This window comes from Nipponia nippon, unplaced genomic scaffold (genome assembly GCF_047370975.1).
Source record: "Nipponia nippon isolate SJK-2023a ecotype South Korea unplaced genomic scaffold, ASM4737097v1 scaffold_5, whole genome shotgun sequence".
Lineage (NCBI taxonomy): Eukaryota > Metazoa > Chordata > Aves > Pelecaniformes > Threskiornithidae > Nipponia > Nipponia nippon.
The window spans coordinates 8,386,719-8,404,836 of record NW_028262369.1 but is presented as its reverse complement, the minus strand read 5'-3'; the positions used below and the strand labels follow the sequence as shown (position 1 = coordinate 8,404,836).

At 40.0% G+C, this 18,118-nt stretch overlaps 1 protein-coding gene across 1 annotated transcript in view; it reads right to left on the bottom strand.

Annotated features, from left to right (window-relative positions):
- Nucleotides 1-18,093, bottom strand: part of LOC104015031 (BOS complex subunit NOMO1) — a 29,027-nt gene extending 10,934 nt beyond the window's left edge. Inside the window, exons 1-21 of the mRNA XM_087734481.1 lie at nucleotides 17,906-18,093; nucleotides 17,395-17,484; nucleotides 16,166-16,211; nucleotides 15,627-15,727; nucleotides 15,397-15,503; nucleotides 15,146-15,218; nucleotides 14,451-14,603; nucleotides 13,170-13,307; nucleotides 12,295-12,384; nucleotides 11,589-11,694; nucleotides 11,009-11,159; nucleotides 9,534-9,711; nucleotides 8,624-8,765; nucleotides 7,559-7,690; nucleotides 6,646-6,782; nucleotides 6,276-6,363; nucleotides 5,341-5,404; nucleotides 4,242-4,337; nucleotides 1,560-1,769; nucleotides 1,189-1,271; nucleotides 31-190 (exon numbers count right to left, since the gene is read on the bottom strand). Coding sequence (XP_087590607.1) covers nucleotides 31-190; nucleotides 1,189-1,271; nucleotides 1,560-1,769; nucleotides 4,242-4,337; nucleotides 5,341-5,404; nucleotides 6,276-6,363; nucleotides 6,646-6,782; nucleotides 7,559-7,690; nucleotides 8,624-8,765; nucleotides 9,534-9,711; nucleotides 11,009-11,159; nucleotides 11,589-11,694; nucleotides 12,295-12,384; nucleotides 13,170-13,307; nucleotides 14,451-14,603; nucleotides 15,146-15,218; nucleotides 15,397-15,503; nucleotides 15,627-15,727; nucleotides 16,166-16,211; nucleotides 17,395-17,484; nucleotides 17,906-18,043 — 2,483 coding nt within the window. The 5' untranslated portion in view covers nucleotides 18,044-18,093. The remainder of the gene's footprint in view (nucleotides 1-30; nucleotides 191-1,188; nucleotides 1,272-1,559; nucleotides 1,770-4,241; nucleotides 4,338-5,340; nucleotides 5,405-6,275; nucleotides 6,364-6,645; nucleotides 6,783-7,558; nucleotides 7,691-8,623; nucleotides 8,766-9,533; nucleotides 9,712-11,008; nucleotides 11,160-11,588; nucleotides 11,695-12,294; nucleotides 12,385-13,169; nucleotides 13,308-14,450; nucleotides 14,604-15,145; nucleotides 15,219-15,396; nucleotides 15,504-15,626; nucleotides 15,728-16,165; nucleotides 16,212-17,394; nucleotides 17,485-17,905) is intronic.
- Nucleotides 18,094-18,118: the final 25 nt, after the last annotated feature.

Here is an 18,118-nt window from a genome sequence, read left to right as displayed (position 1 = left end):
CCAAAAGATCAAAACAAATCTGTTAATTACCTGTAAGCACCTTTGTCATCGGTGAAAACTGTGATGAGCGGGGAAGTTGCTCCCTTTTCACCAATGACAATCTCAACACCTTCCAATTCAGGATGAATTTGCCCTTCCAGAAATAAGCCTGCTTTTCCATGAATCTCTATCAGCTTTCCAGGACAACTCTCTTGGTCATTGCAAAGGGGATTTAAGACAAACAAGAAAGTCAAAAATACACTCACCATTCTGTCTTAACAGCAAGACCTTAACTACTTCCAAAGTGATCAGCTGATGTTATTTTACCTTAGAACAAGAGATCAACCCACACAATTCTATGGCCTCCCAATACATCTTAAAACATCTCAACATTCACACCATCAATAACTAAGTTCCAAAGCTATAAGCACACCTCCAAAACAAACATTCTGGATTTGCTAAGTGCTTTGAGGATTCATTAAGCTACATACACTGCAGCTACATGGAGAAGATTCCAACAATATTCCCTTCTAGCTGATATTACACTGAGCTTTGACAAAATTTTTTGAGATCAAATTCAGGTCAGCATATGTCGTGTTTAATGACATGAGTAAAATTTTATTCCCCCCCGCAATGTATTTAGAATGTGCACAAAGAGGCACATAAAAAGCGGGACCTAACATTTTCTAGAGATTTCAAACAAAGTATGTTCGCTTAGGAACCTGAGGGCAAGATGGACATTGACTTAACCAGTAGTATCAACTGACTGATGATAACCCTGACAATTTTGAAGTTTGCTTTTTTGTGAATATTTTTATTATTGTAATTTACTACAAACAAAACTTAACAGAAACTTGAATTTGGTAACTAACTCAGAATATAAACGTTGCTTTTGCACAACTATTTTTCTAGGCAAGAGTAATATGAACAATTCTGAGAATCTCATGTAATGTCCAGAAATCTAGTCCTACCTCTTGTACCAAGTGGTCTTTCAGCACTTGGAAGCATATTCTGCTGATAAAACTGTACTTGCACCCTCTACCAAATACCCATGCTTCCAAATTTCAGAGTGAAATTGACCCAAAGAAATAGCTGCAATTGAAACTTTCCTAACATGACCTTGGAAGAGCTATTCATACATTCATCTATAAGGATACATTTCTGCCTTAGAAATCTACTCCTTTCAAACTAGATTTTATTTATATTTACCTCCACTAACAACTGTTTCCACATAAGATGGGTAGAAAAGCAGCTCTTTTGATGACGGTGTCACAGTAATTTTCTCTCCAGACCTATAAAACACAAATAAGATACAATTACAAGAAAATGGAATTAGCAGCTTTCATGTAGAACAGAATACTGCATATTGACCCAAGAACCCATCTAAATACTCCAAGGAAAAAATATCAACAATAACCTAAGCAAAATTCATATGATGCAGTATGAGTTTCCATTTAGCTGAAAGTCACCAAGAACAGGCAGCAGCCCTTTCCTGTATGGAATATCTCGCTATTCTGTCTGGTGGAAACACCAGACAATAGTACAAAGAATACACCTTGTCCATTGGAGCTTGGTATTACCTTGCCCAGTATGAAAATTCATATAAGAATGGTCCTTGGAGTTCCTCCACCATTTCTTGCACCGGTGGCTTTGTTCCTTCCTCCTCTTGACCCTTCTTTTCTCTCTCCTGTCGGCGGGTCTCAATTTCTGCCAGCTGCTGCTCCCTACGTAACTCCTGTACAGATTTCAGGGGCCCTAAAACTAAGGCAGGTTCACTGTCAATGGATGACCTGGAAACATGGAGGAGAAAACAAAATCATCTCCTTTCATATGGAGGGATAAGAGCTTGTTATACCTGTTAATTACTGCCTTTATACCACAGCAGACAAGTCCCAGGATTTTTTTTTTTTAAATCCATTCCTTTTTAATTCTGCTATTCATTCCAAGCATAACCAAAACTTTTAACCTCCATTTCAATGAGTTACTACTAGAAAGGCTCATTCACAGGGACTACAGGTAACCTACCTGGCCTAGCAGGAAGGGACCTACTTGCAACTCTCACAAATTCTGCCCCATCATGCTACAACCATTTAAGAAGTTACAGCCCTGTTGCCTCCTGCTCCCCTCTGCCGTGCCTCAGCATCCCACTGCAGAGCCAGTGTCACGTGCCTACATCTGAACCACTTTGCAGAGGCCAGCATCTTAACTTAGCTTAGGTTTTGGTAAGGAGAGAGTCTTGATTTTGCACCATGCACCAGACACTCGCTCTGCTGCAGGAGCAATAACCTCCCACAGAAGCACTGACAAGCCAGCAGGAGTGGTAAATTCTTAAGCCAAAGGACCAGTTTGCAAAAGTACCTTCAACGAAGCCCTAAACTGAAAGAGAAAGGCTGGAATTCCAAACCTGAGAACAAGCGTAATACAGAAAGGATGAGTTATACAAAATAAACAAAAAGACTGGTAAGCTCACTTTTTTTTTTTCGGTACTAGGAACTTTCCCTTAGAACCTACCTCTCAGAAGTATAAAAGGAGAAAATAAACTGCTATCACAAATCAATACTTCCAATAGCTGGCAATTCCCAGGAAAAGTTCTGAGTTCTAACCTATCTACCTAGCTACCCAGCCATCTTGTCACTGTCCACTGAACGGATTGCTAGGTAAGTTTAACCAAGTTCTTTAAATCAGCTCAGAACAATGCATCTTGTTTCACTTTCCCTGATCTTACATCCTCTCTTTCCTAGCAATTTCTTCTAGTCTCCAGCCATCCTTTGTATGTTATCTTTTCTCTCTTCTACAATAATCTGAAAACCTGTCGCAGAACATTGCAAAATTCTCTATAAGGAGCAAAATGAAATGATCACGATTGTTTTTCCTACAACCACTTTAGATTATCAGGATAGTTCTGTGTCTCACTGCAGTCTTCATCTATATTCTATTTTGTGTTTTTTAAGAGAAATAGATACTACTATCACACTAAGTTTCATCAAGGCTTTAAATTCTTTCTCTGCAGTCCAGAGACAATACAAAAATGTATAAAAAATTTTTTTTTGTCTTAAAACCTATTAAAAAACTGTACAGACATGCACACAGTCTTATGATGTTAATAATAAAGTACTACAGTCTCACTTTTCAAACACAACAAGCCACCATCAAAAATTGTTAAGAATCAGCTTTATTTTTGGTTGGGTTGTGGTTTTTTTTTTTTTAATTCACTGAAAGTTAACAGGTCACCACCGTGGATCTGGTACACAAGCATAGACTTTTAAAAACAACTGTCTTGCTTTTAAATCCAGAGCTGTTCCTTTTACGTTGATGGCATTTCACAAATTGGACCTTGGCTGAAAAGCTTCAGGCAGGCTGGAACAGAGACAGGCTGTGGCAACTGAGCTACTTTCAAAGCACTTGCCAATAGTCTCAAAAAACCCAACCAGCCTAGGCGGCCAGTATAATATTCACCTCCTCACTAAGTTGTTTTTAAAATCCTAATGGCTCTCTGCTATCTCAATGTTTCTTTTCCAGCTGCTGTAGTTGCCCAGTAGTTGCAGTTATAGCTTCATTAAACTGAAGAAACTCAAGGCAATACTCTGCAGGAAATTTGTTCTCTGACAAGATGTTTTCTACAGTCAAAAAGTTTGAGAACCCATAGTCTAGAGCAAGTGGACATCAGCAGAGCATTAATAAAGCACTCATCATTATCAGACACTTCCAGGCAGATCTGGCACCTCATACAATTAAAGCTGTTCAAAAATCAGTGCTCCCCAGTGAGCTGTCTGTTCAGCTAAACATAAATTGGCACATTAGTGTGTAATCACTCTGCATGGTTTTCCTTTTATAACCCTCTTCACACCAGTAACAATGCTCTAAAGCAGCAGATTGCCATTCTGAGGAAAGAAAAAAGGAAAAAAATAGATGCCAGTGCTAAAGAGCTCAGACCTAAGCTAAAACAATACCCTCTAAATTCTGAAATTTCAGTTCATTAAAGTGTACAAAAACTCAGAAAATCATTCTTTTTTACCATGACACACAAGTAGAAAGGGGCTATATTGGAATGAAGTGAAAATGTTCAAAATGAGGGCTGGGAATTATTTATCCATCTACAAAGAACTCAAAGCACAGCTTAGTATAAAAACCTCTTGCAGTCTAGAGTTGGATGCCATCCCCTTAGAAAGCAGCCACTGCGATATTAAAACCAGAGTAAAACTTTATGAAGGAGATGTCTTTTTCTTCCCCTTTTTATAGCCCCAAGATTTCTTTATTCTTACTTAATGGTAATAGTCACATCCATCAGTTTATCTGTTATAATCGTGCCAAGGACATGGTGTCGAACTGCAGTGAGCGTCAGTATACTAGGAGAGGACCTGTAAATGAAAGTAACAAAGAGATGAATTCAAGGTCCCGCTCCTAAAGAAAATAACCAAATCTTATTTAGCAGTTTGTGCTACCATCTCTAAATTCAAAGTGCTTTATAAAAGACGACATACAAATTACACAGCAAAGCCGTAGTGGAGATGATAGCATATTGGAAAGGGAGCATTTTCCAGCTCTGAACCCCAAACCACTGCATGACATTGGCCAAATCTACTCCTTCCTTTGTGCCTGCTGCTTCCTCTCAAGCTAAAGCTGATTTGATTGATTTCATATGTACAATCCCTTTACACACAGCAGAAGGACACTCAAAAATTTGTCATATTAGACATAGTTCACCGGGATGCCCCAAGTCTAATGGTGCTTTGCTGCCCAAAGAGGGCTTCTGCTCCTATCCATTCACTCACTCTGTGCTGGCTCTCATGTTTAGCATGTTTAGAAGTACTTTTAATTCACTAACGCACCAGAAACGAACCAGATTTTAATGCTGTGTTCGTTTTCTGCCATGTTAATGAATTAGAAGTAGTCTGGGAGCAGAAATCCTTTTTGGAAGCAAAGAGCCATTAAGCACATTGCCAGACCATAACCTATAAACAACTAATAAAACATGGCTGGCTTAGGAAGATCGGCACTGCTCACTTGTGATTAGGGTGAAGATTTATTCAGATTGCAAAAACTGGGGTGAGCAGAATCAAATCGCCACAGAGTCATGGCACTAGGGACATAAAACAGTGCTATATGCCTCCTAGTAAACTTGCTATCCTATCATCTTTTGCACTTCAACTCTCACAAGTGATCAACAGTTTCCACTGAAATCTCTCTGCTTTGTTACAAAGCAAAACCAACGTTAAACAGACAGAAGGCTGACAAAAAATATCCATTTGAAGTAGCAAAAGCATCTTTAAAGCCTATCATTAGCTGATTATTTTTTTAAGACTAGAAAGGGCAAGAGAACACACTGATAGTCATAAGATCAAAACCAGATTTTGCTCTTACGTGTCGTAAGTGTAATACTCATGTTCAAACTGGTGACAGGAACGCGGGGTCACTTCATATACACCTGTAAACATTAAGTCAAAGAATGATCTGCTGAAAAGATTCAAGCTTACTGTGTTGGCTGAATTCTCAAGATCACATGAGACCTGAGGTATGGGAACAATTACAAAATTTGACTAGATATCTACTGCCTTTCACATAGAGACTTGTAAATTAATTCACCTCTGTTCAGTCACAGATCACTACTGGAAGCTGTGCAGCGGTTCTAATGTACACTGATAGAAAACACACTTAGGCATCACGACAGATGAACATAATTACAAACACAACAAACCAAACAACCTCAGAAGTAACCTATTATGGTCCCATAGCTGATACCCTTTGACTGATTATAGAACCATTATATCATTGTATTGTGAATGAGGCCACTGGCTCTAAGGATGAAATGTTCAAAGCTGAAAACTGAATCAAAACCAAACATATTTGTTAACTGTTTTACTAAGGGGCCGTAACAGAGAATTAGCTCCAAGACATTAAAAGAAGAAAAAAAAAGTCTAATTTTAAAACATTCTTTTTTCCTGTTATAGATAACCATGCGGTAATTTGAACAGTTATCCCTCAAGAATCCTGTATGGAAATGAAAATGAGCAAGATTATTTTAACATGCTCTTTATTCATCAAAGATCAAAGCCCTTCACTGAGTCCAGAAAAAAAAATATTTTACTTCTGGAATCTATATTTAGGTGAAGGACTAAATAGTAGGAGAATTCTAAAAAACTTAGAACAGAGCATTTATATACAGATGTAAATAAAACATTGCCTCTCAGAAACCTCAGAAACCACAACAGTTAGGCTGTTTTTTTTTTTTAAATTCCTAGCAGTATTAGTTGACTGGTTCTTCTTCGTTTTTTAAACTAACATTTTAGAGTTGTTACCTGGCTTTGAAAGACAGAATCTATTAACTCCTTTGGACAGGTTATAAACACCAACGTTCTCTGGTCCATTTCCATCCTGATAAAATTCCTGTGAAGCCACAACACAATTCACTATTAGTAACTACCAAACAACAAAATGAAAACAGTATTTGCCTAAAGATACATGAATGCTTCTCTTTTATAGCAGCTAACAACACGAGACCATTTTACCAAATCTAAGAGACAAATCTCAAAGCACTCTAAACATCAACGTTGCTGTGCTATATGACTCCCTAGAGACATGAGAGCGCCTTGATTCCAAGCATAATCCAACCTACCTACACAAGTTCATTAAAAAAAAAAAACATAGGGATGCGTGTTACCTACGTACCAGTGTAATTGCATGAGAAAGAGAACACCTCAGCATATATCCAGTCTGCCTGAATTCTACTCCTGAAACATCTTCCTCCATGACTTCCAACTCCAAAGACTTATTCTTCCAGCACCAGTCTTCATGTACAATGCTTACTAGAATACACATCACAGAAAGCATTTTAGTAACGTAAAACCGTGTGAATAAGGGCAGGGTTTGTCGTGTAAAAAGCTTGTATCACTGTAACTTCCCTGACAATAATCTTCAAAGCCAGATGCACAACAATGACTGTAGTAACAGATCTGGCTCACGGCACTACAGCATCACCAGGAATCCAGCATATCTCGTAACAGAAAAGCTATTATAAAAAGGAATAATGAAGTCTGGTCACCCTGGAAAGTTCTGCAATGTGCACTACCATTGTGATAGTCAAAGAAGCCTAGAGGACATCAGAATCTAACTCCAATTTCACCTGGTGGAAAGATGTTCTGAGCCGTGTATAAATAGAGCAATATGTATATACTCCTTCTACACCTTTCCTTGGAAAACAATTTATTTTCATAGTAGGCCAAGGCAGGCTGGCCAAAACACATCTTGCTCTTAGGACAGGTACTCTTGAAGCAGAAGAACTAGGGCGTGCCCCTGTTCTTCGGCTTGGGACAAGTCAGTTCGTTATAAAGCCCTTTTTCCTCACACCAGCCACGTAGACCCTAAAACTTAGGGGAACTGTAAGCTGACAAAAGGGTTAAACATACAAGATTAAGAACACTTCATGCACCGTTATACAGTATTTTTCCAGATTCTCTCAAGCTTCAGAACGAGTTCCATGTTGGGCATAGTGTAAATGGTATCCATAACAACAGAAGTATACAGATTAAGTCACAAATTTAGCTACTAAGGTAACACTTGAAGCAGTTCCCTATAATCCTACCTTTGTATTTGCCAGGTAGCACATTTTCAAACGTGAAGGCCACCGAGTCCATGTTTCCAGACAGCTGCAGGTTGCGTTTTTCACCCTGGCGGCTCACAGACTGTAATGTCACCATCAGATCACCACAAGCATCTGAGCAGAAAGGACAGCAGAAAGTGAGACTGCATTCTGGCTTGCCAGCTTTGCCTCTAAAACCCCCACTCCAAGCAAGCTTCATGTGTGCTAAGATTAACATGTTTTCTCTCTTCCAGTAGAGAACATTTCCAATTAAAACTCTTACTTTTATTTCTTAAGCACATGTTTACCAGGGCTTTTTTGCATTCTTCAGGAAGTTCGAAATTGTTAATCATATTCTTTTTTCTAATGGCAAGTAACAACCACAGGCCAACATTAAATTCCTGGGTCCACCTTGCTCTGCAGAGACTATGGGGCCCAGAAAACACCTGAGAGACAAAACACCAAGTGCAGAGAGGATTCAGAGAGGAAAAATGAAGGGGTAAAAATAACAAAAGTCAAGCTCCAATCACCATCTCCTGAAATCAGTGGGTAATCACAGCAAATAGCAGGAGAGAGGTCCTTAGACTAAAATAAAGACAAAAAGCTTATGAAAGAGAAGAGAGATTGCAAGGTTCTGTTAACAGCCTGAGCCTCTACCCTACAGGTCTTTACATGCACCGCTTTTTTAATGTCTTTTTTGCCTTCAATACTTCTCTGATTGATGTACAGTATCCCTAGTGTCAGCCAGGAGCACTTCCTTCCAGAACTTACCCATCTTCTGAGGAAGGCAAACTGGTCAGAATTCCTTCCTGAGGAAGGAATACTTGCTTATTATTGCAAGTATTAAAAATAGGTACGTAACTTTACTCCAAACTTTATTAAGGTACCTTATTAGGCTGTAAGGTCTCCCAAAAAAAGAGCTCCTTCACCTACGTGCTGGAAGTTAATTTACTTACCTGCTGAGGGGGCTACCCACAGCAAGTGTCTTGATCTAAACAGTACTCATTCACATACGCAGTGCTAAAGTTCTCTGTTCTTGTTTCAACTTTACTTTCAAAATTGGCTTACCTAAACAAGAGACCTTCCCTGAGACAGACGCCAAAAACTGAGAGAAGATCACATCCATTACTGGTGTGTCTGTAACAGTAACAGGGAACATTTTGGGTTTCAAAGCCAATCCTGCTCTGGTCTCAGCCTCTGGAATAATTACCTGTAGAGTATATGACATCAAGATATCGCTAGTTTTTAAATACCAGTCCAAATACACCCACTATGCTGAATTCAATCCACTTATCAGAAATTAGAAAAATAGAAATTTACTGTAAATCCCAGGCAAAGCAAAACCAGCCACCCAAATATACTTTTCAAAATTCTGTATTAAAAATCCTCCAAAGAACTGCAATAAAACTGAGCTAAAAATCCTCCAAACAGCTCAGTTTCAAAAGTCTGAGTGAATTTCACTTCAGATGTACTGCAGCTTCTACATTAGGCTATTTCATTATCTATAAGGACAGTTACAGGCCTTATAACCATGCACTTCCTTATCTTCCAGCCTGCACTATCTCCCACAATGCACAATTCATGGTGGTTGTGCTACAGGTTCTGCTGTGACCTATAACCTCAGGAGCCATTTAGGCACCTGAGAAAGGTACACATTACATGTCTCACTCACAGGATAATATATTAAGATAAGAAGCGATCTAAGGGACATCACAACTAAGAGGAGAGAGAAATAAGAACTTTCAGCCTCAGTGGCCTGATCTCCTTTTAACAAGCGTAAAGGACAAGGAGCATGGGAATCTCAGCTTATTAAGGGAAAAAAAAAAAGGAAATCACTGTCATTGTTTAAATGGTGCAAACAGGAGAAACGGACCAGGAAAAGCTAAATTCAACTTCTCAAATTTTAGAAATTAAATGTTTAAAATCTTCTAAAGCCTCTTGACAGTTCTACAATGAGGAAATGGAAGCTCATTCTTACCTGAACATTGTATGTACCCGATTTTGCCTTAAAACAAAATGCCCCGTGAGGGTCAGTTTCTGTGGTAACCAGTGACGCTTTGTCCTTGTCTTGAGGCATCATGGTGACCTTGTATTTACTAATCTGTTTGACTGTGTCAGGGAAACGAGTTACTGAGATCTGGCCACACACACTGAATCTGTTAAATAAAAGCCAGCCGTAAGAATACATATCTTGATTTTACAAAGCTCATAAAAAAATACCTGTTTTAAAACATCCTTAAAAAGTAAACCTCACTATATTGAGGTACTAACACATGAATTGGAAGGCATTTCTCCTGAAAGAGTGTTCATAACAGAGATACTATAAGCAAGCACAGCGAAGCAAGTGCAAACTCCCGTATGATTAATGGTATCTTTTCTTTTACAATGAAGTCACCATGACATTATATTTTTATTTGCAAGCAACTTGCTTCACTCTTCCCCCCCACCAACCCAGTCACTTCAAGCTTTTTTTCTTTTTTTCTATTTTTTTTTCCAGTTAGGCAGGCAATTGACTTAGGATTGCCATCCCTCAGGGTTTAAATGGTTTGAAGTGTTTTGTGTCAAAGACCTCAAATATGATAGGTAATTCACTTGAACACAACCCTAGTACGCCTACTTCTGTGAAAACACAAGACAAAAATGACAAATTAGAAGCTGTTAAGTCTTACTTTTCACCTTCAACAGTACAACATATTTAGTGACTGAAAAAACTGTAACTGATCATTTAACAGCACATCGGGTTTTTTTCTAAAGAGCTAGCTAAGTCTGCATGAGCTAGTTGCCATTTGCCTCGGTAAATTCCTAGTTTTAATTCTCCGGAAGGTCGCCACTATTTTCTCCTCCAGGAGAAGCTCCTGGACAGAGAATTACACCCCTTTTGTCTTCCTCAGATCACACTGTATCTCCCACCGCTGCCTCACACTCCCAAAATCATCCTGTTACCATTATACGGGCTTATGCCCAGCAGTCAAAGAATCACAAACAAGAAAAAGACTATATATATGTGTATATATATATATGACAACTATGACCTTGAGAGTGATGAGTAATAAAATGTAGAGGTTTGGTACAATGCTGCATCGGACAGTTATGTAACTCAACTCTTGCACAGAAGGAGGTATCTGAAATGCAGCATCATCAGCAGAAAGCCTCTCTGTTCCTCTCTTGGTTCACATACAGTTCTAGAATTGCTCAATATACCTATGTCTTAGCATCTTCATTTGCAAGGGAGAGGTTATTAAGAGGGTGCTCTAAGCCTTAACTAGTATTGAGCAAAATATTGCGGACAAAACATTACCCTACACTCATGCTGTCCCATGTACCTTCAATTTCTCGAGCAGTATTTAGCTCCTGACAATATGCAAGTCTGGGCACAACGTGGGAAAGGACCACCCGTTTTCAAGACCTTGTCCATGTATCAAAGTACATTTTCATCATGACACCAGTACTTACCCTGTTGCAATGATGTTTGCTAGCTGAGGTGTATTTGGTGCAATCTTCACCGTAATAGTATCAAAGAAGAGATGCTCTTTCCTGGCATGAATTGTGTATGTACCTGTTGTTATGTTCTCAAGGCGGAAAGAGCCATCAGCTTTTGTTTTTACTGTAACAAATAAAGAGGTGAGTTAAAAAACAGAGCATGTCTTGACTGTCAATCATTATGTGTCAAAAAAGCTAGAGGGCCATGCGCTGCTTTAGGCTACTTTTAATTTACATTGCACGACAAAGAAACAGTATTATGCTTTCTTACTAGATCAAGCTTCATTTCTCTATTTCAAAGCACAACTTGACATATGGTTGAAAGAAAATAGAAGACATTTTCTACAGCAAAACAAATGAACACCTAATACACTCATCTAAGCCAGAAAATGCAAAACTAATGAACTGCATGAAAACCAGTTTAATATTTCAAATAAATTGCAACAGAAATAGTGTATCATCCTGAAGACTTAATTCCATCTCATACGCTATACCTGTACTTCAGCTTAATACAGGCTTCCCTGTAGCAACAAAGATCAAGACCACTGCATACCTTTAATCTGATTGTTCAGAGTCACAGTGGCATCGGCAACTCCTTCTCCTTCTGGACCATTCAACACCCTGCCTGTGACGGAGAAACCCATCACATGGAAAACAGGCTGAAATAGGAAAAAAGTTAACATTAATCTTTACTCAGTAAAAGCAAACACACACCTACAGCAATCAAAAACAACTGTTTTCCCCACACACACATATAATGGAAATTTATTTCCAGCTTTAGGAAGAAAATTTACCAGGATAATCACAATGAAAGTACCTATCAATCCGCAGGCATACTGTTCCCCTAAGCACAGGAACAGATTCTCAATTTATCTGCATCAGTACAGGTCAGAAGGCCCAAGTCACAGATCATAATGCTATTACACAAGGCACTCTGCAATCCAGAGATCTGACAATCTGAATGAGTAAATTTAAGCAACCTGAAAGATAACTGCCTGTTTGCAACGTGCCCATGAAAGTAAGCACTGTAGACAGCTTTTCCCTATTTTGTTTTTTCCTAGTAAAAGGATAGAAGTGTAGAAATACAGCACAATGCCAGATATTGTCTTCTAGCTGCTGTGCAAGAGGGTATGTGTAACAAATGTCTTCAAACTTCTTACAAAGATGTTTTTCCATAATACACCTGCTTTCTGCTAAAATCAGTTATGCTGTTACAGGAATGAATGGCACAAAAAGATTATTTCCTCTGAATGCCTCACCTCAATTTGTAAACTGTCATGCTCTACAAGGAAGTCCAGTCTAGATGGAGCAACATCAAAGGTAATTCTCTCTCCCCTGTAGAATGGTATCTGAAAGAAGACACATCGTTTTGACTCCTAAGAAGCTATGACGACAGAATTGTTTTCCTTTACCATTTTCTGTGTCCTTATCACCATCAGACACCTCTACGAAGGATTGAATGGGCTACAAACTTCCTGGAAAAAATAACTCAGAGGGCTGGAGACAAGAATAAAGGCAGTATTTCAAGACTCTTTGATGGAAACCATATGAGATTATCCAGACAGACAGAAAAGTAACCCTCTATTCAGAATACAGCAAAGGTACTTGGATGTGCAAGAGCATACAGATAGGAGGCTATATGATCGCTAGAAGGGTTAAACAAATGAGAGAAGTTTGAATCCCACTTCTAGATCATGCAGGCTGAGAATGTAGAACAATCATTCTAGGCAGTGCAAGCACAACCATGCTCCTACACTGTCCGGACATAATAAAGAGAACGGGCAAAAAAGAAAACAGAGAACTTAAAGGACATGAGGCAGCTGTAGTCAACTGAAACCTTCAGTCTCCCAGCAGCCTCTAGGTGTGGTTCTGTGACTGGCCAACGTATTCACGTAATTCAGAGCCTGATTTGCAAATAAGTCCTTTCTCAGAAACCACACCACAGAGCCCTATCACAGCAACTTACTTCACTGTCATATACTTTAGGTTGGAGGTTCCTATTCCAATTATTTCATCTGATTCAAAATATTTCAACTATTTCTGTTTTAACAGCTACAAAGTTACCCATGATCAGTAGAAAATGAAAGTTAACAACCCAATGGATAAATAAGTCATGAACTTTCTAGCTACTTACCACAGTGTATTTCCCACTTGGCAGAGAAAGAAAGCTGAAAGATCCATCTTCTTTTGATACAACATTGCACAAATAGGATAGAGACTCATCTCTTGACTGGAATCCATCCACAGGAGAAATATTGCAGCCCACAACATCCTGTGGCAATAAATGCAATACAGCTTTTTTCCCATGGGAGAACAGAGAAAATAATTGCGGGGGGATGCAGGAGGGTTCAAAATACTGTACTATGAATGAAGGATGGGAAGTACAAAACCATTTTAGAGGCAAAGTTTGATAGCATGGCTTACAATTCGTGTATAGGTAAAAGAGGAAAAAACAACCAATGAATCAACTTTATGGTAACAAGGACAGAAAACTGGGAAATTCAACATCCCGCAGTACCCCAGAACTGCACTGCACTTAACTACTTCAGTTCTGCAGACAAGACATTACAGAAGAGAGCTCACATAACAAATCACAGTACCTGACCAAATGTTTCACATTCATTTCATCTGAGTGGCAATAGAAGCTGATGAACTTTGTCTTCACATCAAGAGGGCAAAGAGCAATTAAGACCTCATGCTGAAGACAAATTACAGCTACTGTGCAGTGAATTTCAGGATTTGTCTGGCAACATGTTGTGCCTTGTGCCAGAAGCTGGTCTTTCACCATGGAGGAGTGTCATCCTCATGAGGGAACACATTTACTAACCAACATTTAATATGCGAAAAGGTGTAACTGGAAAAATATTATCTTAAAATTGTAGCCCTTAACCCTGCTGACCCACAGGGAATATACAGATCAATAACATGCTGTGAACCATATTATATTTTGCACTTGCTTGCTTCAGTTCAGGTCTTAGTCTTCTACATCCCTGAACAGCCTGCTTGTTGAGGAACCTGGTTGTTTGAAAATAGTAACAAAGAGTTCAAAAGAGTTGAAATTAAAAGAATGTTCTAATTTCTTGTGTCCAAAAAATACGTAGACCTTAAGCCTCAATTCTGCCAACATTTAAACAGACAGCTATTGTGTTACACATCTGAGTAATGCCATGGAGCTCATGTGAAAACTCAGCATGTACACAAATGTTGTATTACAAGGGCCTTGTTGGAAAAAAAAAAAAGCCTCAAAAAACAAACAAAAAATACAGCTTGAGGGGTTGTACAGTTTAAGTTTTCTGTAAGCCAAGCTCAATGAAGGACAGAGATGAGTAACAGGGCAATATGAATCTAGAAGCTATTTAAGCTGCTTCTTATTTACGTCCATAATCCTACTGAAAAGGTACTGATACACCATTACCTCTTTAGTGACCGAAGAAGAGAAAAGGAGAAACATGACTCCTTTCATTGGTTCTCCATCACTCCTTACTGACCCAGAAACATTGTAGCCGGCAACAATCAGAGGGCTAGCAGCATAAGCATTAGAACTCGTCACCCGTACCACTGTGTTTGACTGAAATACAGAAACACAAACATTTTCATCAATAGTAGGCATTAGGTCTCATTTACAGCACCTAAATAAAAATCAGCAGCTGTATATTCAACAACAGAAAGAGCAGCCAGAGGAGCAGTACTCAAAGAGGGTCTACAGGCTATTCAAAACACAAAGACACTAAAGCAAAGATATTTTTGCAAAACAGTATTTTTCCTGTTTCACTGATTTAGGAATTGGTCAGGATCTCAGACCTCCTCAGAAAGCAAGCAGTCTGAGAGAGAAGGATTAGAGCATCTGCTATAATATTCAAGCTCCTGCAAAATGGATAGGATTAGAAGACCAAAAGCAAGAGCTCATTTGCCAGTCATTCCCTGACTGGCTCCACTATCTCCAAACTGGGCCTGCACGAGGCAGTTTCTTGACTACCTAAATTAAATTTATGAAAATTCCATGAACCTTGTCCACTCACAAAAACCCTTCCTCACACTAGTTGATTAAGACAAGGCGTAACAGATCCACCCTCACTAAACAGGCAAACCAGAACTTTTGTAGGCTCTAACCTCTTTCAACATCCAGGTAGGATGAGATGCAAAGATTTCATATTCACCAGGAAGCACTTTAAAGAAAGCAAACCTGTAAGGCAAGAAAGGGGTTACGTCTCTTCAGAAATAGTCACAAACATTTGTTTACAAAAAAACAATTCAGACTCTATAAACGTTAGAAAAAGATATTTCAGAACTACTATAATCCCAGTTAATGTGGCAGAATTGAAAGAATCTTGTGTAAATGAACAGTATGCAGCCACACTCACTTTCCTCCAGGTTGTGTAACAGTTGCTTGTATGTTTATGTCACTGCCAGCATTTCTCAGTACAACCTGGACTCCAGCCGGACCTAATGTCTGACCTTTGCTGAGAACCTGTCAAAAGGAAGAGAAACCAGAGTATAAATGGATAAAAATAACTTGCAGAGCTGACGTAGAATGTTTTTATCAAGGTAGAATTAGCATAAGATGGAATAAATAAAGATAAAGGAGTCTAACCTTTCCGTTCACAGAAAACCCTGTGAACACAAAGTTAATATCACCTCCCTTTGTGCAAATGTCATTAATGCCATCCACATGGATGTCTACACTGGTTGGTTCTGGAGGGGAAGAACAATGAAACAGCATGGTAGTTAGTGAGAGAGCAATCATGAAGCAACTCTACTTTAGCTTTACAAAATTCCCACAGAAATGTATTAACTCAAGCACAGAAGTGTTGCTCTGGAAGTCTTGCCTCAGTGAAGTTAAAGCACCTACAAAACCTGATGTTGAAAATCTTCTTTCCCCCTCCTATTGTAGCCATTTCTGTCAAAAACCCACGTTCCTTCAAATCAGTTCACAGGTTACTTTGTCAGTGTCTACCTTACAGCTTTATTTTTCTCTGGCACAGTAAGTACATTTTAGTTATTAAAACCATACAGTAGGGCTTATCTCTTTTGAAAAGCACTTGATTTTCCCTGCCAACTACCAGTTAGAGATAGTTAAGTCCCACACTGCAGATACACTGTCCTACTGTAAGAAGACATATGAGCACTTACCAAAACTCCACCCTAGGGGAGGCTCAATTTTAAGAATGAAATCCCCCTAAAAATAAAAAAAGCAATAACTGTCTTCACTGATCTAAATTCAATCGAGCTAAAGGATGAAAAAAAAAAAAAAGTCAGAACACAAGCATCATGCTGCAGAGAGTAGCACAAGACTCCCGTGTCCCATTCTCCCGTCCTCCTACCTAAGATACTCTCTTCAAAGCAGCAGTAACATCTACCCAGACAGGCTGGGATGCTGGGCTCACATCCAGCCAGCTAAGAGCAAAAATTAAGTATCATCATGTTTATACCGCTTCCAGACTAAATCTGGCTCATGTTCAAGCAGCTCAGTGTTAGAAAGTGTTCAAATCTATCTCTACCTGCCCCAACAGATGTGCTCTAAATCAGCCTTTAATATTTCCACTAGGAGGTCCTACTCAAACATTCTGCCCAAACATGGGATAACAAAATTTCAATCCTATTAAAAGCTCTGCACGGAAGGAGTATTAATCTACACAGAGATCCTCTTTAAATCAGTGGGTACCACATATGTTCTGAAGTTTATCCATGGAAAGGCTCAAAGACCTAAGAATGAAATCACTGAGATGAGAAAGCATCTTACATTCTTTGATTTGGAAGGGAAGGATTTATTTCTGATCCCTAAGTTAACTAGCTCTTTAAAAGAGCAAAACACATAGACCATCTGAGGGCAGCTTGTATTTAGTTTGAATGTAAACATTTTTCCAGTCTAATTAGACATCAAACTTCTGATACATCATGAGCTCCCTGCACCATTTTTTTCTTACGACATTTTTAATATCTGCAATTAGTCATTCAAGTTATTTTCAATTCAGTCACATCAAAACGCATTCTCATACAGATTTATTTTCATTTCTATAGACAGATAACTGAAAGCTTTATCTGCACTCTGTAGGAACCTGTACTTTTTGTGAGTATTTGTACAGCTGCTGGCACACGGTTGTTGGCAGTAACGCGGGCTCCCAATGCTGCAGTCATACAGATAAATAGCACAAACACAACACTGCAGCTAAAGATACCTGGCTTTTCTCATTATAATACTTAGCACTGAGAAACAAAGTAGTTGCATTAAAAAAAGAAACAGTTGAAAAATTATGTCCTGATTCAAAAGTTTCACGGGTGGCTCTTGTCCTGAGGTTTAATCTGCCGGCAGCTCCTGCCTCCAGCCCAGAGGAGACAGCACTGGTATTCCAGTTTCTTACCTTATCATAGAGGGGAATCATGAAATACCCATTGTTGGGAGCGCAATCTGTCTGGTATTTCAGAGTACCGTGTTTTGTATATAGCTTAATCTAAAAGAAACAAACAAAAAAGGCAAAAAGATACTTTAAAACACGTGAGCAAAGCCGGCACCAGGCATTCCCTAACACAGCAGCACCCGCGTGTCCCCGGGGGTAACAGGGAAGGGTTTATTGCAAGAGGTCTACGATCTGCCAGGCAAAGCCGGCAGAGTTCAGTCCCGGGCTCGGAAGAAAACCATTAAAGCAGAGCCCCGCTTCAACCGAAACCACGCCGCAACCGCCGTCAGCTCCAACAGCGGCCAGGGCAAAAGGGCTGCAGCCTCGCCGCGCAGCCGGCCCCGGCCAAGCCCTCGCAGCCAGACAGGGAAGAGGCGGCGAGGGCGGCCGGGCGGCCGGCCCCGGCCCCGGCCCCGGCCCCGGCCCCGGCCGGCGGAGGGGAGGGGACGGGAGGGGAGGGAGGGGCGGCGCCCACCTCGATCAGGGAGTAGTTGATCTCCACGTCGGACTTGACGAAGCCGCCGCAGCCCACGACGATGTCCTCGGAGCCCCGCGCCAGGCCGCAGCAGAGCGCGCAGAGCAGCGCCGCGGCCGCCCAGGCCCGGAGCCCCATCCCGCCGCCGCCGCCGCCTCCCTGACTCAGCGCCGCCCGCCGCGCTGCCGGAAGAGCCGCCCCGCGCCGGGCGGG